We start from the raw sequence: 20,387 nt of genomic DNA, 5'->3' as shown, positions 1-20,387 counted from the left end.
ATAGGAGAGAGAGAGATAGAGAGATAGAGAGAGAGAGAGATAGAGAGAGAGAGAGAGAGAGAGAGAGAGAGAGAGAGAGAGAGAGAGAGAGAGAGAGAGGAAGAGCAAGATACAGAGACAGAAAGAGAGGGAGAGGAGACAAGGCGAGAGGGGAAGATATAGAGAGAGAGATAGAGAGAGAGGGAGAGAGAAAGAGGGAGAAATAGAGAGAGAGGGGGAAGAGAGAGATGAGAGAGATGAGAGAGAGGAAGAGAGAGAGAAAGAAAGGGAGAGGCTGGGATTCTCTGGAGAAAATCTGGTGCATGTGATTGTGACTGTCGCTGAGAGAACAGATGGGGGAGGTACACTACCCCCCCCCCCAGTGAGCTGCGGTGTTCCACAAGGAAGCATACTAGGACCGTTACTGTTCCTAATTTATGCAAATTACATGTCATAAGCTTGTGACTGGAACTTGTTCCTGTTCGCGGACGACTCAGCCCTGCTGGTCTCTGACAAGAACAAGTTGCAGGTTGAAAAAGCCCTCAGCTCTGAACTGAATCTCTGAATCTGCACCTGGATCACTGATAAACTATCATTACACCTGGGTAAAACAGAGTCCATTCTCTTTGGATCAAATAACAAACTCAGGGACAATATTGTCCTAGAGGTAATTCTTTCCTGTGACAAAATGGCAAACAATGTACCGTTGACCACCTTGACCACCATTGACAAAATGGCAACCAATGTAATCAAAAAAGTCAACCAACGAAGAAGATTATTGTACCAGATCTCCTCTCTGGTAAGCAAGAATACCCTGAAGACTCTAACCGGAGCACTCATTCAAGGGTACTATGACTATGCTCATCATGGTACCAAAGCACCTCAAAGGCACTAAAACAAGACTACACACATCACAAAACAAACTTGTCAGACTACTGCTTGACCTTACTCCTAAAACCCACCTCACCCCTGCCCATTTTGACATCATAGGATCGCTTAGAGTAGACGACAGAGTACAGCAGCTTGCAATGGGCCTGGTCTACAAGATACACTACACGACTAAGGTACCCATGTACATGTCAAAATACTTCCCAAAGGTCAGTGAATTCCACAACCACAACATCAGAGGGAGTTCCACAAATCATGTTCAACCCAGATTCGGCTCAAACAAGGGACTAAACACGTTTCACAATTATGCCACAACAATGTGGAACACCCTACCCACAGCCGTAAAATTATGTGAATCCCTACCCATCTTCAAAACCGCCCTCAAAGAGCACCTACAGGAGGCTGCAATTCGAAATTGGACTGGAACTACCTGTACCGCCCCCCCCCCCCCCCATCCCCCATGCTGCTATGATGCCTGAATTTCCCCAAGGGGATCAATAAAGGAATATCTTATCTTATCAACCAGAGTGGATAAATGAATTAACGTTACAAAAAATAATAATAATAATAACCAAGATTTGAACCTGAGACTATGCTCCACAGGAAGTACACTAACCAGTTGAGCTATACGGGCCGTCATGACCTGCTCCTGACTAATCCATCATTTACACTTTTCAAGTGTCAATTGCGCTTGTCGTCCAGTATTGGCATTAATAAATCAGATGTCATGCTAATATGTCATGTTCTACAGTAGGACTTACTACTATGATACCCATTAAAACAAGTAATTCGAATAATAGAAGCCTACTTTGCTGGAACGATTAATTTCAAACGTATACCAGGGTTTCCGTTAGAATTTCTTTTTGCAGGTCTGAGTGTCCGGTAGATTTCAATCTACCGGACAAATTGGATAAATTCCGGTTAGAGTTTATTGAGCTTAAAAACAATTGATAGGCCTATATAAAGAATGACATCATCAAGGCATTTATAATATTTTAACTTAAAACTAGGCTACTTTTGCGTATATACAGTCATTAATATATTCCAAATAAAATAAGTCCCTCGAGACTTCGTGCTGCTGCCGACTTGAGGTGTCGGTGGGCAGTCTGCCCGACCTTAATAAACAGCAGTCTGTTATAATCACATTTTTATGAGCTAACGAATTCCGTTATATTGGACATTTGTATTAATTATATCAAGCGAAGAACTGAGAAATTTGGCAGAGAGAGACGGCAACATTATCGTGGGTTTGCGTGATGTATATCTCCACCTCCCAACGACTTGGTGCTGGTCATAATGTCCTGTGAAAATAATTCCCTCTAAACACAATTTGATTATTTGAATTGTATTAAAATAGGCTAAAATTAAATAGCCTATGCGACGAACGAAACAATCATTTGTTTCATCGTTGCTTCACCAAGCAGCCGGTCTAATAATGACATCCTGTTGTCAGCGCGAGCTGGCTGCTGATATATTTACAGTACGTGAAGCATGGAGCAGCAGTGTTTTTAGGTCCGGTCTGGAAACCGCTCAGCAGCGCCCCCACCCAACAGCTGAATTGCCAATGGCTGAATTGGAGTACTGCACCCTGCCGGCCGGCAGATGGATGCTTCTCGCAAATATATCAGCAGCCAGCTCGCGCTGACAACAGGATGTCATCATTAGACTGGCTGCTTGGTGAAGCAACGATGAAACAAAATTATGTAATGATTGTTTGTTTCGTTCATCGCATAGGCTATTTAATTTTAGCCTATTTTAATACAATTCAAATAATCTAATTGTGTTTAGAGGGAATTATTTTCACCGGACATTATGACCGGAGAGATTAAATATGTCGGACTTCAACAGATTTTGCCGGTCAAATACCGGTAATTACCGGCTAACGGAAACGCTGACGTATACAGCGTGTGTGTGCGTGTATTATTTTGTGTGTGCGCTCGCACGCTGACTCGCTACTTTCCCCGGTTTACTCGTCTTCACAGCCTCGAATATGACACGCCCACTGATGATGTCACGGTTCGCGAGGAAAAACCAAATTTTTTTTTGTGCCAGCTGAGCACCGATTTGTCACGTTCGGAACCAATTAATCCTGGTCTGAACGCGCCGGCCGGTGCGAGATTACGTTCGGGAACCGGCTCCAGCACGGAGCCTGGCTGGTGTAAAAGGGATATGTGTGCATGTGTGTGGAGGTCTCCGTGTGTGTATGTGTGTGGAGGTCTCTCTCTGTGTGTATGTCTGTGTGTGTGTGTATGTGTGTGGAGGTCTCTGTGTATGTGTGTGGATGTCTCTCTTTGTGTGTATGTGTGTGGAGGTCTCTGTGTGTGTGTGTATGTGTGTGTATGTGTGTGGAGGGCGTGAATGCCTTCTACAACAGAACTGCGTTTCCGCGTTGCTCTGATTGGCCACTGACCCCACGTGACCCTACCCTATTACACGCCCCCTTATCGACGTGCGTTATGCGACGCTCTACAGCTCTTTCGCTGACTTCCTCGCAGAACAGCTGTTTCCGTATTTATAATATTGGAAACGCCGCGCTGTGAGCGATGTGAAGCGCCTCTGTATTAAATGCCGACAGCACCTCTGTATTAAATGCAGACTCATCAATCAATCAATAACAACATTAACGATAACGTTAATGTTAGCATTAGGCTAACGCCAAGCTGTAATGTTACCAGTCTATATCTGCTAACGTTAGCATTAGGTAATAACCGGTTTAAAATGGATGGTGATTACCTCACGTTGTGTCTATTCTGCTAGCATTAACGTTACTAGTACAAACAATCAAACCAAAACATTGACATCTAATTTATCTTTAGATATTTACTCAACCTCTAATGTCTAACTATGAATGAACACAACACTCTAACTTAACATCTTTAGCTAATAAAGTACTCAACCTCTACTGTCTTTAACTATGAACAAACTGTAGAGGGATATAGTACTTATATGTACTGTAGGGGATATAGTGCTTATATGTACTGTAGGGGATATAGTACTTCTATGTACTGTAGAGGGATATAGTACTTATATGTACTGTAGGGGGATATAGTGCTTATATGTACTGTAGGGGGATATAGTGCTTATATGTACTGTAGGGGATATAGTACTTCTATGTACTGTAGAGGGATATAGTACTTATATGTACTGTAGGGGGATATAGTGCTTATATGTACTGTAGGGGGATATAGTACTTATATGTACTGTAGGGGATATAGTACTTATATGTACTGTAGGGGGATATAGTACTTATATGTACTGTAGAGGGATACAGTACTTATATGTACTGTAGAGGGATATAGTACTTCTATGTACTGTAGAGGGATATAGTACTTATATGTACTGTAGGGGGATATAGTACTTCTATGTACTGTAGAGGGATATAGTACTTATATGTACTGTAGAGGGATATAGTACTTATATGTACTGTAGGGGGATATAGTACTTCTATGTACTGTAGAGGGATATAGTACTTCTATGCACTGTAGAGGGATATAGTACTTATATGTACTGTAGGGGGATATAGTACTTATATGTACTGTAGGGGATATAGTACTTATATGTACTGTAGAGGGATATAGTACTTATATGTACTGTAGGGGATATAGTACTTATACTTACTACTGCTGTGCCCAACACTCCATTTTAAACCGGTTATTACCTAATGCTAACGTTAGCAGATATAGACTGGTAACATTACAGCTCCAATATTATAAATACGGAAACAGCTGTTCTGCGAGGAAGTCAGCGAAAGAGCTGTAGAGCGTCGCATAACGCGCGTCGATAAGGGGGCGTGTAATAGGGTAGGGTCACGTGGGGTCAGTGGCCAATCAGAGGAACGCGGAAACGCAGTTCTGTTGTAGAAGGCATTCACGTGTGTGGAGGTCTCTCTGTGTGTGTGTGTGTGTGTGTGTGTGTGTGTGTGTGTATGTGTGTGTGTGTGTGTGTGTGTGTGTGTGTGTGTGTGTGTGTGTGTGTGTGTGTGTGTGTGTGTGTGTGTGTGTGTGTGAAGGTCTCTGTGCGTGTATGCAGGGCCGCCTCAGGGGGTGTGCGAGCAGTGCGGTCGCACAGGGCCTCGCGGGAAGGGGGGCCTCGCAAAAAAAAATAAAGATTTTATTTTTTTTATTTATTTTTTTTATATTTTTTTTTTATTTTTTGCGAGGCCCCCCTTCCCGCGAGGCCCTTTTTCATCACAGACCTAAAATCTAGTTTTGCTTATATGCTTATATATTTCACATTAGACACGTTTGTAGAATGTGTCTGACTTGTTCCTGGGTCTGCAGTCCTGCAGACATACTCACTATTGGAGCTCAGCCTCTGGGGTTCTGCAGCAGACATACTATTGGTTTCAACGAAGGGAGTGGTTTTACTTACATCATGTGTAGTACGCCGGCGTGAGTCAGCTGCGTTTGACTATTTCGCGCGTGCAGCTTTTGACTATTATGCTTAGTTATGCCAGCCAAGACGAAGAAAGAGGTCGGTCATTATCAGTCGGTCGGTCACCAAGGAACGTTGACGAAAGGCCTCTCGCTAGCGGGACAAATGGCGGGAGCCTTGTCATGGTATAGCCATGATGATGTCGGCTAGTAGCTAGCTTAGCTAAAGGCTAACTAGCGTTAGCTAACCTATTCAGAGGAGCGAGGCGAGGCGAGTGGATGTATTTTCAAAAGAAGGAGAAGAGAACTTGTGAGCAGATAAATCTGTTAAGCAGCAATACACCGAAAGGTGTCCAGTCTGCCGGAAAGTACTCGAAGAAGAAGAAATTACACCGTGGGCCAAGAAAGTCTCCTTCCAACTTTACCATTGGCGCCGCGTTGATACTGCGTTATGGTGAGTCAACCTATGATTATATTCCCGCCGTGGACCTGACCTATCTCTCTTTCTCTCTCTCTGGAGCCAAACTGGTCGACTAGCTAATATAGTACTACTAGTAGCTAACGGTGTGTGCCTGGTGAGAGCACCTGGCTGTATGTAGCCGCATAGCTTGTTAGCTGTTAGCTAACGCAGAAGCAAGCTATGCGGCTACATACAGCCAGGTGCCTGATTGAGCTAACTGTTAGCCAGTTAGCTGTTTAGCGTCAGCTGGGAACGTTCGTTTGATGCTATCAGTTAGCCTTGAGAATAGCAGGCCCTGGCACTCTGACTACGACATCATCTTTGACAGAAGATGTAGTCGGGCCTGCACCATGACAAGGCTCTGGCCATAGCTTATTTGTCCCGACAGCGAGAGGCCTTTCGTCAACGTGGAGACCTGTGTTGCGGCCTTTCGCCCTGCGTTCCTCGTGCAGGTAAGATTAATGAAAATGTCATGACATTACCCCACTCTTCCTTCCTTCCCCTCCCGAATGTTTTGTTAATAACGATGTTTTTTTCCAGGCAAAACATATGCTACTTCACAACATTTGGAGATACGACATGTGCTGTGTGTGAATGGTCGTTTGTGTAGCTTGGGTAGCGTTGGGCCGTTGGCCAAAGCTGTGTGTGGCCTGGTGTCACAGTACCTGGCTAGCCTATTTAGCTGATGTCGGCCATTGGCTCCTTGCTGCTTTGATTTCTCTGGTATAGACCCTCTTCTTGTTGGATTTAAGTGTTGATCTTTGTCCTTTTGAATCTCTCATACATGCTCTAGTCTCTCTCTAACACACACACACATGACAAACACACATGTTCTCTCTCTCTCTCTCTCTCTTTCTAACACACACAGTCTGCCTATGGCGGCCTTTCTCGATGGCTAGGCTGTGCTCAAGGATCTTCAGTCACAGTGCTCAGGTATTCTGCCACTGTGTACTCTCTGTTTAGGGCCAAATAGCATTTCAATTTCTTTCCAATGTGTCTCTCTCTCTCTCTCTCTGTACACTGTATATTGACTGTAGAACGGGAGCTCTCTCTCGCTCTCTCTTTTGCTATATGTTGACTGTATCATGCCCCGCCTCGGGCAGCGCTATTATTTAAGAATATGTTGACTGTATAAAAAAAAAAAAAAAAATATATATATATATATATATATATATATATAAATTTTTTTTTTTAACCTTTGGGGGGGGGGGGGGGGGGGGGGGGGGGGGCTCGCGTTAAATCTCGCACAGGGCCTCGCATTTCTCCCAGGCGGCCCTGCGTGTATGTGTGTGAAGGTCTCTATGTGTGTGAAGGTCTCTGTGTGTGTGTGTGTGTGTGTGTGTGTGTGTGTGTGTGTGTGTGTGTGTGTGTGTGTGCGTGTGTATGTGTCTTCCATATGTCAGCCCCGCCCCTTGTGAAATGTCAGCAGGCGTATAAAGTGCTGCAGAGTGGATTATGGAGACCAAGTCTGGAGAAGCGAAGAGATTTGTGGACGGGGACCTGAGGCACAACGCTGGAAGTGGACATTGAACAGGCAGGATGAATCCATTGGACAGTGGTGATATTTGCTGAGAGCATTAACCTCTTAAGCCCGACGAGACCGGTACCGGTCCAAAAATTACACCACGTCATACAGTAAATCAATCTCTCCAGACTGTTTGACTAAAGTATCGTTTTATTTTTCAAACGTATTCAAGTATAAACATCATAACCATGTCACAACAGCAGTTATACTGTATATTATCATCAATACGTTAGTTTACCAATAGGTTAAAGTGTTATTAGATAGATTTTCGTTTTGGTCTTGTTTAGTTTGCGAAAGTCGACCATTTTGGAAAATTTGAACGTCGGGAATTGTAGTGTCTTTGCAGCCGTTTTGTAGAGGACACCGAGAGCTTTCAATGAGCGTTGGAATTTTTCCGAACGACACTTCCCAAAGGCCTCTATGGGGTTTCAAGCTAATTACTCCTGTATGAATTTTTTTAATATCTCTTATTACTCTGGATAATAAACCACAAAACTTAACGTTATTGGTATATATTGAAGCACAGTTAGTTTCTCTTCCCTATTTTTAGCATGTAGCAACAATTAGATTTGAAATTAGTTTCAAAATGGTGCCACCCTGGCAAAAATAAAAAAGCGACTGTACATACAGTAGATTTCATTATCTGTTCTTATGCACGCCTGGTGATACTAAATCCAAATTGAACTTGGGCTTTGAAATATAAGATTTGGCACAATCCATTAATGTGCGAATTGGCTATAATAAGGTAATTTATAAGCCTGCTATTCTATATTCTATAATATTTCAAATGGCATTGGTCCGGATGGGATAATTCAGTACTGTATCTACAAAACCTTATGTTTAATCATTTTCCCTTTATTAATTTCCTTAGATCTTTTGTACACATGATCTCAAGAAGGTACTGAACGAGATCAGTGGTGTTATTCACTGTCAAAGATGCAAAGAAAAATCACAATTCATATTCTCCTTTGTTTCATCACAATTTAAGCAAGCCTAGTAATAGACACAATATTTCTGACAATGGGAATACATTCATTGAGGTCCATAGATGTCCGTAGATACCAAGAATATGCAAATGGTACTTGTAGAAGTGGAGCAATATTCCATTTACTTAGGTATGTATTTTAGGCGGATTTTCAGAAAATAGGGCTCCGGGCTTAAGAGGTTAACGTTGGGCGGCCTGTATAAGGGCCGTCACGCCCGTGCGCGGGACGTGCGCATATCGCAGCACTTTGCTCTCGTCTGCCGGCTCCGGGCTGCATTTTTCGCAGATCAACCAATACACAGCTCAAAAGTTTAATTTGCCGCCTTTCGATCGCCACCACACTCAAACTATTGCGTGGTACGGGTCTCGGGTTACAAGACGAAATATGCGGAGAGTGTCATTTGACAGGCCGCTCCGTCAAGTGACCACATCCGGCTGTAAATGGTCTTGAACTGACCAGTCACCGCTGATGGCCAAAATGATTGACCACCATTGTAGCCAAGGAGCGTCTGCTCCGAAAGCGATCCCAGACGGGAGAGTGGGGGAAGGTGACGAAGAAGTCAAGTTTCAAGTTTCTTTAATAGTTGTCATACAGAAGTACAGAATACTTTTATACAAAATGCTTCTTACTGTTACGCTCCAGAGAGTCCTTTGTTTTGACTCGCATGTCTGAATTAATTGAAGCGGACGGCCATTTTGGATAATCACGCTGAATTATTGCGGTACACACATTACATACAAAAACCTTTCTAAAAAACTAATTATCCGTGGGATAAGACTGTATGACTATGTAAGACTTCAGGCAATGGAACCGTTATGTTTTCAAGCTCCTACATCTCATCTGGAACCCAAAAACAGGCATCTGGCAACAAGTCAACACAAAAGTAAGGAGCACATATTTTATTTCAGTGTGTTCAAACCTCTGTTTCTCTATTACATTAGCAGATTCTTCTTCTTTATTGTGTAAGAAACGTCAGAATGTTACCTTTCAAAAGAGACACGACTCATGCATGTGCTATAAGTATAAAGTATAATATATTGCAAATTACTTTGGCTATGCAATCGTCAGGCGTTTTATGCTAAATGTGGGGTAAGCGGTTAAGTATGTGGTTAAGGAACACTTCAAAAGATATGACAGTATCATTTATAATATTTCATTGTATTTGTAATGGTGGAGGGGTAATCGGCTGGCCACAGTTTGCATTTGTTTACAGGCTGGTTAGTTAACAGGCTTTCAAATGGGCAGCTTTACAAGAGATGGGGAATACGATGCTTCGTCTGGTGAAGTGTCTGCAGGGGGAGTTGGGGTTTATTTATGTTGCATGTTGAAACTTCATCTCATTCAGAAGATAGGTGAGTATGAGGATAATAATAATAATTTAATAATTTAATAATTTATTTAGAAGATAGATGATGAGGGGGGGGGGGTTCGAGCTGAGCATATGTATGTAGGTTTTTTTTTTTAGATAACAGGTATTATGGGTATATCTTATATAAAACAACTAACCAAAAGGTGATCCCATTGGATGTGCCCTGACAATTAATGCTTGTATATCTTATCGTGTGTTGTCATGTTTGTTTATATGTTTGTTTAAAAAAGAATAAAAAAATAAAATACAAAAAAAAGAAGATAGATGATGAGGAGAAGAGAGGAGAAGAGATGGGAGGATGATGAGAAGAGAAGAGATGATGAGGAGAAGAGAATATATGAGAGGATGAGGAGAATCGAAGATGATGAGAAGAGAAGAGATGATGAGGATAATAGAAGAGAAGAGGAGGAGGATAGCATATATGATGATGAGAATAGAGGAGACGAGGAGATAATAGAGGAGAGTATGAGGAGAAGAGAGGAGAGATTTGAGGAACAATTAATATAGCGAGAAGGGAATCAAGCAACAACAGAGAGATAGAGTGAGAGTAGGATAGAGAGAGAGAGGGAGGGAGAGAGTGGGAGAGAGATAGATAGTGGGCTAGAGAGAGTAGGAGGCAGATGTATAGAGAGATGGGAGGGGAAGAGAGGAGAGGTAGAACAGTGAGGGGGTGCTGGCAGGCACAGCTACCCATAATTGTTCTTCATGCCTGGGTCTGAGCAGCGGCGTGCTCTGGTCCCTGGAGGCTGGAGCTGCTAGGAGCCATGGAGCCCAATCCTTCTTCTTCACTGTGTGTGTGTGTGTGTGTGTGTGTGTGTGTGTGTGTGTGTGTGTGTGTGTGTGTGTGTGTGTGTGTGCAGTGACATTTGAAAATCATCCCCTCCCCACTAATGTTTCATTCAACCTGCCTTCCTCTCATCCCACTCTTCCTCTCTCTCTATTCATCCATCTATCATCACAAAGAGAGAGAGAGAGAGAGTGAAAGATGAGGAGGGGAACATCTGGAATGCACCAAGCATCATGTCATCGTCTCTACTGCTGCTCTCTGTCTCATCCCAACACACACACATATGCTTAAAGACACACACGTACACACTAGTGATGTGACGATTCATCGATTTGCATCGGTCCGCCGGCATAAACATTCACGATGCGAGTGCACCGGTGGAATAAGTCCGCATCGGCTACAATTCAAGCTGAACTCGCGATGCATCTTGTTGTAGCGTCTTTGCATCGGTCAAAACCGATGCATTCATATCATTTCCTCTCATCCACTTCTGTCAGCAGTGCACTGTGACTGCACACAGCAGATACTATTGCTTCGCTACTACAGAAGGCAAGAGACGCGTCACAGTTATCAACAACAAACAGTGGAAGTCGAGGAGGAGACATGAATAGAATTGATCAACTGCGCTAGTAGCCTCTGGCTAACGGCAGTTAGCCGTTCAGCTAACGCTAAACTACAGCGTCTAACTAACTAACTAACGTGACTCTGCAACACCAGCTCCATTAGTGAGGAGGGGTGCGGGGGTATATTGAAGACGCTTGACAACAGGTTCAAAGATAACTTCACATTTATTGGCAATTTGTTTCCTTATATCGCTTCCCCCAGGTTCCAACTGTGTTGACAAAATGCAATCCTGCTCAGCGATCGATCGATCGATCATCTCCTCCTCCTCTCTCTCCCTCCACGCCTCTCTCGATCTCTCGATCTCTCGATCTCTCGATCTCTCGATCTCTCGATCTCTCTCTCTCTCTCTCTCTCTCTCTCTCTCTCTCTCTCTCTCTCTCTCTCTCTCTCTCTCTCTCTCTCTCTCTCTCTCTCTCTCTCTCTCTCTCTCTCTCTCTCTCTCTCTCTCTCTCTCTCTCTCTCTCTCTCTCTCTCTCTCTCTCTCTCTCTCTCTCTCTCTCTCTCTCTCTCTCTCTCTCTCCAATGATTTAAAGTAGCCAAATGTTACACACAGTATAAATACTAACTGGATAGTTGATGATAAACATTTAATTTCATTATCTGAAATATTATAAAATCATTAAGTCTGCTATAAACCATTATCCCTTTGTGTGTGATTATTATTGTCTCACAGTAGTGTGTATATATACATTGTGTGTTTGTGTTTTTAGCTAAAGTGGATAGAAAACACAGTACTATGCAAAAGTCTTCTTAGGCACCCAAGAGTTTTTATATAAATTGTCTTACAGTAGATTATTTTATTTTTAATAATAATATAAGCTGCATAAGGAATACAACCAAATCCTCTGTCATACCATAAAATTTTATCATTATTTTGCATCGTGTTGAATCGCATTGTATCGCCCCGAAGCGCATTATGTTGAATCAAATCGTATCGAATCGTATCGTATCTCAACAGGGGGTGAATCGTATCGCATCGCCCGGTGCTTCAAATGTATCGTTAAAACACACACACACACACACACACACACACACACACACACACACACACACACACACACACACACACACACACACACACACACACACACACACACACACACACACACACACACACACACACACACACACACACACACACACACACACACACACACACACACACACACACACACACACACACACACACACACACACGCACACACAGGAGGTGAGCTTATAGGCTGGTTGTATTTACTAAGGAAATGAAGGCAATAGAAGATAACCAAAGGGACCTGGAGCTTTCATCTCCTCCTCCTCTCTCTCCCTCCACGCCCGTCTCACTCCTTCTGTTGCTCCGTGTCTCTCCCCTCTCTCTCTCTTTCCATATCCCTCCACACCCCCCTCTATCTCCTTCTGTCGCTCTGTGTCTCTCCCTCTCTCTCCTCTCTCTCTATATTTCCATCTCCCTCCACGCCCCCTCTCTCTCTCCTTCTGTCACTCTGTGTCTATCTCCCTCCTTCTCTCTCTTACCTGCCTGAGTCTCTCTCTCTCTTACCTGCCTGTGTCTCTCTCATACCAGCCTCTCTCTAACTCTCCAAGGACATTGGTGAAATTAGTTCCACAAAGGAGAGATATAAAGAGAGAGAGACACCTTGGAGATGACAGCTCGTTCTGATACATGCCTGCGTGCATACCGGCATGTGTGACTGTGTGTGTGTGTGTGTGTGTGTGTGTGTGTGTGTGTGTGTGTGTGTGTGTGTGTGTGTGTGTGTGTGTGTGTGTGTGTGTGTGTGTGTGCATGTGTGACTCGTGTATGTGTGTGTATGTGTGTGTATGTGTGTCCATGCATGTGTGACTCTGTGTCTGTGTGTGGATCTGTGTTCACATATTCTCCACAGACTCCATGTGCTTGCAGTCTGCCTGTGGTGATAAGCAGATGATGAAAGTGTGTGTGTGTGTGTGTGTGTGTGTGAGTGTGTGCATGTGTGACTTTCTGTGTGTTTCTATGCACGTGTGCGTGTGTGTGGGAGCGTGCGTGTTAAAAGGAAATAAATTATTCTCATGCCTGAGTGAGGTGTGCGTTGCTGGACGACGGTAGAGGGTTCGATACCATTGGTCCAAAGATGTCAAGGTCATCACTGACTGGTTCAGCACTGTCGGAGACACTCCCACTGCTTGGCGCAGGTCCGCTCACCGGCGCATCTAGAGAGAGAGAGAGAGAGAGAGAGAGAGAGAGAGAGAGAGAGAGAGAGAGAGAGAGAGAGAGAGAGAGAGAGAGAGAGAGAGAGAGAGAGAGAGAGAGAGAGAGAGAGAGAGAGAGAGAGAGAGAGAGAGTGAGTGATTTAATATAGACCTTTCCATATCACTGACAGAGGTCAAAGGTTATCCAAGGTATCTAGTCACTACTGGGCCAAACAACACGCCTGGTCCTGAAACAACACGCCTGGTCCTGAAACAACACGTCTGTTCCTGAAACAACACGCCTGGTCCTGAAACAACACACCTGGTCCTGAAACAACACACCTGGTCCTGAAACAACACGCCTGGTCCTGCAAGCTCATCTTTCTCACTGCACTATCCTACACACAGCCTCTAGAGAAGGAGATAATCCAAACCGGGCAATTATTTTCACTTGCTTCAAAAGTGAAATACAATTACTTGTGACAACTTAAGAGAGCTGTCACAGCTGTGGAAGTGTAATTGGACGTGGCGCGTTAAATGGACTGCATTATCAGGTGCATCGTAATGGTTCACAAACGGAGCTGTCCCAGTTCTTGAGGGAGGGAGTGAGTGAGTTCACGCTGCTGTCTGATGGTGGTTCAGAAGGTGGAAGGCGACACACAGGTCAGTTCTAGTGAAGCGTCTTGCTCAGGAATTAAATATAGGAAAATAACACGTTTTAACAGTAGGCGTACATGGTCGCGGTTATCCAGATGAAGGGTTTCCTCTCCGACTGCCCCGCTAGGTTTTTATACACGTTTATTTTTATACCTGGCATGGATTTCCCCAGGGTCTTCTAAAAGAAAGACATTTGCTGTAGTTTCCTGCGACTTAAAAACATAATTTCAATAAAATAGCAAACACAAGGATAGGTTCCAATTAAGTTCAACTTATTTATGTACAATGTATAAGGTTACACAATAGTAAACACAAACACGCATGCACACGCACACACACACATGATAAGGGCTTTTCAACGGGCGATGCAGATATTTTGAAATCTTTTGTGCATCCGATATAATAGCGATATAATACTGATTATAATACCGATATAATACAGATATAATACTGCAATGTAATAATAATGAATGACACACAGGATGTTAGATATATTAGCTAGCTAGCTCAGCTGATTGATGAAAGCCAGGTTTGCACTTGCCAACATTAATAATAATTTTCAACTAGGAATACCATTTTTATTTAGACTGGATTCAATTTAATTATACTAGGGGTACACAAAAACCACGGTTCGGTATGTACCTCGGTTTTTAAGTCACGGCTCGGTACGGGTTTTCGGTACAGTGGGGGCAAGTTTGGCTTTCCATGTTCCACTCAGGGGTGATGTAGTGTGCAGTAACTAATTGTACTTGTAGGGCTGTCAACGAATATTCTATATTGAAATTAATAATCGATTTTTTTTAAATAATTATATTAGATTGTGAAAAAAAAGGCCCCCGGTGGGCGGTTGTTAGTGGTTAACATACTGTTGTATTCGTTCGGTACACAGCCGTACTGAACCTTAGGTCCAGTACTGAAACAGTTCGGTACGGATACGTGTACCTTTACACCCCTAAATTACACCCCTAAATTATACATATATATATATATTATAAATCAAGACGATGCTTATAATGTCAAAATGCCAGATATTGACCCAAATTATCAGTCCATCACTGCTGTCTCATTGAACCAACCCTGGGTATATTAGGGCTGAACGATTTGGAAATAATATCTTAAGACAATAATTTTTACTAATATTGCAATATGATTCACAATCTTATAGGGAATGGCACGTTTACATTATTCTCATCATTATTCTAATTTTCACTGAAAAACATATTAAAAAGCATATTAAAACATAGGCCGTATTGCGATTTCAATACAACTTTGATCAAATAGATCAGTTCAATAGTTCAGCTCAAATAGAAAGATCGTATACAGAGGTAATGAGTACACCATGTACTGTTCTAGGAAAGAGAGGGAGATCGACTGAGAGATGGAGAGAGAGGATGGATAAAGTGAGAGATGGAGAGAGAAAAAAGAGAGACGGTGAGAGCAAGAGACAGAGAGATAGGTATTGTATGTAACGACTGATCTATAATTTAGCCCTTTTAAAGTAGGAACAGGATTTAGCTCCTTTAGACAGATGACACGGTAGAGATACAATCATTCTCAGAGAGACAGAAAGAGATGGAAAGACAGAAAGAGATAGATAGACAGAGACAGATAGAGATAAGAGATAGAGAGAAATATATAAAGAAAGAGAGACAGATAAAGATAGAGAGAGAGAGGGAGAGCGAGCGAGAGATACATACATAGACAGATAGATAGAGAGATACAGATATAGAGAGATAGAGATAAATAGAGACAGAGATATAAAGAGAGAGAAAGATATATATATATATATAGAGAGAGAGAGAGAGAGAGAGAGAGAGAGAGATAGAGAGAGAGATAGAGAGAGAGAGAGAGAGAGAGAGAGAGAGAGAGAGAGAGAGAGAGAGAGAGAGAGAAAGACAGATAGATAGATAAAGAGAGAAATCGAGATATAGAGAGACAGATATATAAAGATAGAGATAGATAGAGAGAGGATGAGCAATAACAAGAGTGGACGAGACCTCCTGCAGCTCTGTCAGAGCCTCTTTGTCAACGGTAGGGTTCGGGGGGACAGCTTGGGTAGATTCACCTACTGCTCACCTCTTGGCCACAGTACTGTAGATTATATGATCACATACTGTACCTTGACCCTTCCTCTCTCAGCTCATTCACTGTGAAACCACTAACCCCTGTCTGATCACAGCCAAATTACCCTGTTTATTAAAAGATCAGACACAACAATGGCACAAACACAACCCAGTATATAATATAATAATAATAATAATAATAATATCAGAAATTCATACAGATGGGACCAAAACAGTGCAGATCAATACCACAAAGCAATTCATACACCAATATCCAAACACTTTTAGCTAACTTTCTGGATTTCACATACTCTTACAGTAAATAAAGCCTCAATCTAGCAGTAAACAATATTAACAATATATTCAGACAAACGGCAAAGGAGGCACAACTGAAATTGACTACAAACAAAACAAAAACTGCAACAAATAACAGCTGGATTGATACAGATTGTAAAATCATTAAGAAAAAAACGTAGAATGCTATCAAATCCAAAACACAGAGACCCCAATAATGCTGATGTACGCTTTCTTTACTGTGTGGCCTCTATAACTCTACAAACGTGCACTCAGACTCAAAAAACAACTATACGACAAACAGCAATTGACACTAATTGAAGAGGCAATCAATAGAAACAACTTTTGGCAATATTGGAAACACCTAAACACATCACAAAACCAGGAATTGGCTATACAGAACAGTGATATATGGACAACTCATTTTAAAACACTATTCCACACTGTTCAAATTGATGAAACACAGAACAATCTCAAATGATTGATAAATTGACTAAATTGGAGCTTGCCATAAAATACAATCAAACTGAAACTGCTTAAGAAACTACAAAGAGATAGAGAGATAAATAGAGAGAGAGACAGAGATATAAAGATAGAGATATATACATATATATATAGGGAGATAAAGAGAGATATAAGAAATAACGAGTGAGCGATACAGAGAGATATAGAGACATATACAGTATATATAGAGAGAGATAAAGAGACATATGTATATATAGAGGAGAGAGACAGATAGATACAGAGGGAGAGATAGACATAAATAGATAGAGGGAGACAGAAAGAGATAAATAGAGAGATATAAAGAAAGAGATACATATAGATAGAGATACAGGGAGATAACGAGAGAGATAACGAGATACAGATATAACGAGATAGATACAGAGAGACAGAGACATAGAGAGAGATATAACGAGAGAGCGAGAGATACAGAGACAGAGGGAGAGACAGAGAGAGAGCCTGAACACTGTAGGAACCTACAGGCACAAGGGTGTTGGTAAGATCCAGATTGAGAGAATAACATAGAAAACAAAGAAGAAAGAGAGGAATATGGTTGAATGGGGGGGGTGGCATCATCATCATTCCGGTCACTATGTCTGAATCATCCCACCGCCTATTATTATGGTACTGTATGGCTCTGCTTCCTGACAGTGCGCTGTGCCTTGCCATGGAAACAGTGTCGGTAACAGAGATGCATGGTTCAATCTGTGCGCCGCCACCCCCCCCCCCCCCCCCCCACACACACACACACACACCTCCTCAATGTGCTCTGTTGTGGTAAGGTATGGGGATGGGGGTGGCTGTTGGGGTGGCTGTTGGGGGGGGGGGGGGAATAACAGTTTACAAATGGAATCACCTCCCTGTCCTCTCTCTTTTAAATCTCCACAGTGACTCATGAGTCATGACCTCACAGGAGAGGATGGGTGGAGAGAGAGAGAGAGATAGAGATAGATAGATAGATAGATAGAGCGATATAGAGAGAGAGAGAGAGAAGAAATAAGAAGAGATAGAGAGGAGATAATACGTGGGGGATATACAGAAATGGAGATAAAATAGGGAGGTAGGGAGAGAGAAAATGGGAAATAAATGGAGAGAGAGATAAAGAGAGACACAGAAATAGAGACAGAAAGAGACAGAGATATAGAAAAAGAGACACAGAAATAGAGAGAGAGAGACAGACAGGGAACAATATAAGCACCCGCCAAGCGTCAATGGCGTTTTCTGAATTTTCATAAAAGAAATCGCTTCTGTTGTCAGCAGTCGCTTCTATACGCGACGTGTGTCCGCGTCTGTTCTGTAATGCACACACACACACAATAGCGAAGAAATCAATACCAAGGACTTCGCTTGGATGTGCGAGTACGTTTATTGTGTTTTTGTTATAACGTTAGTTCCGCATGTTTATATAGGTGTGTCGGCTTTCACTTTCAGTAAGTTATGTTTGTAAAGCCTGGATGCTAACGTTAGCTAAAGTTAGCCAGCCAAATTGTTTGCGGAACAATGCTGCAAAGATACAGCCATAACTATTTTAGACCCTAAGTTGAGGAGCCTTTTCTCTCTGTGTGTGTGTGTGTGTGTGTGTGTGTGTGTGTGTGTGTGTGTGTGTGCGTGTGTGTGTGCGTGTGTGTGTGTGTGTGTGTGTGTGTGTGTGTGTGTGTGTGTGTGTGTGTTGGTGTGTTGGTGTGTTGGTGTGTGTGTTGGTGTGTGTGTGTGTGTGTGTTAGGTCACTTTCACACAGGGGCTGTTTGGTCCGGACTTTCGGACCAGAATTCGATAGTCCGGTTTTTCGGGTCTGTGTGAATGCGTGTCGAACTCGGTCCGCGGACCAAGCAGGCGAACTCTAGTCCGCCTGAAAACGTAGGTCTCGGTTCGGCTTCATCGAACCAAACGCGAACCAAATATAGGAAGTGATTATTATTACCACTGCTCGCAGCACTCACTGCAAAACAAGCACACTGCATCTAATCTATCTATCTATCTATCTATCTATCTATCTATCTATCTATCTATCTATCTATCTATCTATCTATCTATCTATCTATCTATCTATCTATCTATCTATCTATCTATCTATCTATCTATATATCTGTGCATCTTGGGAAGAAGGAAGAAAAAACGCGGTTTATTATTATTACCGAGGCGCACGGCTTATTATATTATTAATAAAACAGCTACTTGTGGGCACTCATAAAAACACCGTGGTCTACAAGTTGTTTAGCGAGAGGAGGGTGGTAATGTGCTTCAATAGAACAATGGATCAATGCCATGTCAAAACTCGGCTCCGCTGGTCTGGAGGGCTCGCAGTCCTCCACACAGACACACGCGCGCGCGCGCGCGCACACACACACACACGGGATCGCAGCCACACACACATTTCCACTGTCCAATAGACAAGCGCCCTTTTCGACCGCGTGACATTGTTCAGAAGGTCTCGGTCCGCATGACAGATATCTGTGTGAACGCAGGCGAACCAAATGAAGAATGCAACAATGTTGCAACTTCACCCCCAGAACCGCACCGAGTCCACCAAAACTATATGTGAAAGCGACCTTAGTGTTGTCAAAAATATAGATTTTTCTATACATATCGATTCTGAATATTTAAAACGGTTTCAATACTCATTTCCCGCAATATCGATATTTAATTGTTCATAATAAAAACATTATTATTATTTTTTTGTATAAGGAAGTTGCATTGTTCATTTCAATACCTGTAATAGTACAGAAAAAGGTAATAAATTAAATTTGATAAATTAAATAAAAAAACAATTTCATATGTTATGATGAATTGAAAATGGGGGACCCTGATGTAAACAAGACAAAAGTCTTTCTCTGGTCTGCATCCCCTTAACAATTGTGTGTATTGAGCTGTACTGTATTGTACCCATTCTGCAATCTGTTAATACAATTTGCAATCAATCAATCTGTTATGACGCAGTACTATTAACTTTACTTAATTTCTAAGATTATATAATTTAGTTATTTTTACATGTGTGATCTAAAGATAAACAAAGGGTTTTAAAAGTGTTATATTTATCTTCTCTTATAGTACCAGAGAGAAGCTGAGGAGAATCAACCAGCAACAAAAGCAACATTTATTTAAAAAAATATATATATATATTTATCTTTTTTTTCTTATTTTTTTTTACATTTTAAGATTGAACCTTTTTCCCTGTGGTATCGAAAATGGTGTTGCATATCGATACTTTTCAAGGTATCGTATCGAAGTTCGAAATTCCAGTATCGTGACAACACTAGTGTGTGTGTGTGTGTGTGTGTGTGTGTGTGTGTGTGTGTGTGTGTGTGTGTGTCGACCCCACTTATCCTAGTCTCACACACGACACAACCGTTTCACACACAACACAGCAGAAGCATACTGGTAGTACAATGTTGATTCAGAATGCATGTTGCCAACGCAATTTGACAGTGATGGTCTCAGGTTGCTACTGGATATAACAGAATGGTAGCCAACACTCTTGATTCCTGATTGATTGGTTAATTACGAAATGTTAATCTTATTGTTTTTAACAGTATTTTTGAATAATGAGTATTCGAATACTCATTTGGAAACACCAAGGAGTATTCAAAGCCTGTAAAATGGTATTCGGGACAGCCCTACACTAAATATATATGTTTGAATAAATTATCTGCATTTTAAACTATTAACGCTGACTTATTCCTTCAGTCCACTCAAAATTATGCTAATATTCCTTATGTTG

The 20,387-nt window shown here is 42.1% G+C and overlaps 1 protein-coding gene across 1 annotated transcript in view; it reads right to left on the bottom strand.

Moving 5' to 3' along the window:
* The window catches only part of LOC311234660 (stromal membrane-associated protein 1-like), a gene marked incomplete at its 3' end in the record, with an annotated part of 396,934 nt that overhangs the window by 52,579 nt on the left and 323,968 nt on the right, over positions 1-20,387 (bottom strand). Inside the window, exon 8 of the mRNA XM_084321905.1 lies at positions 13,039-13,175. Within this exon, the coding sequence (XP_084178031.1) occupies positions 13,039-13,175 (137 nt within the window). The remainder of the gene's footprint in view (positions 1-13,038; positions 13,176-20,387) is intronic.

The sequence above is a fragment of the Notolepis coatsorum genome, assembly GCF_963971535.1.
Source record: "Notolepis coatsorum genome assembly, chromosome: 9".
NCBI classification, from domain to species: domain Eukaryota; kingdom Metazoa; phylum Chordata; class Actinopteri; order Aulopiformes; family Paralepididae; genus Notolepis; species Notolepis coatsorum.
This window is presented reverse-complemented; position numbering and strand designations above follow the sequence as displayed.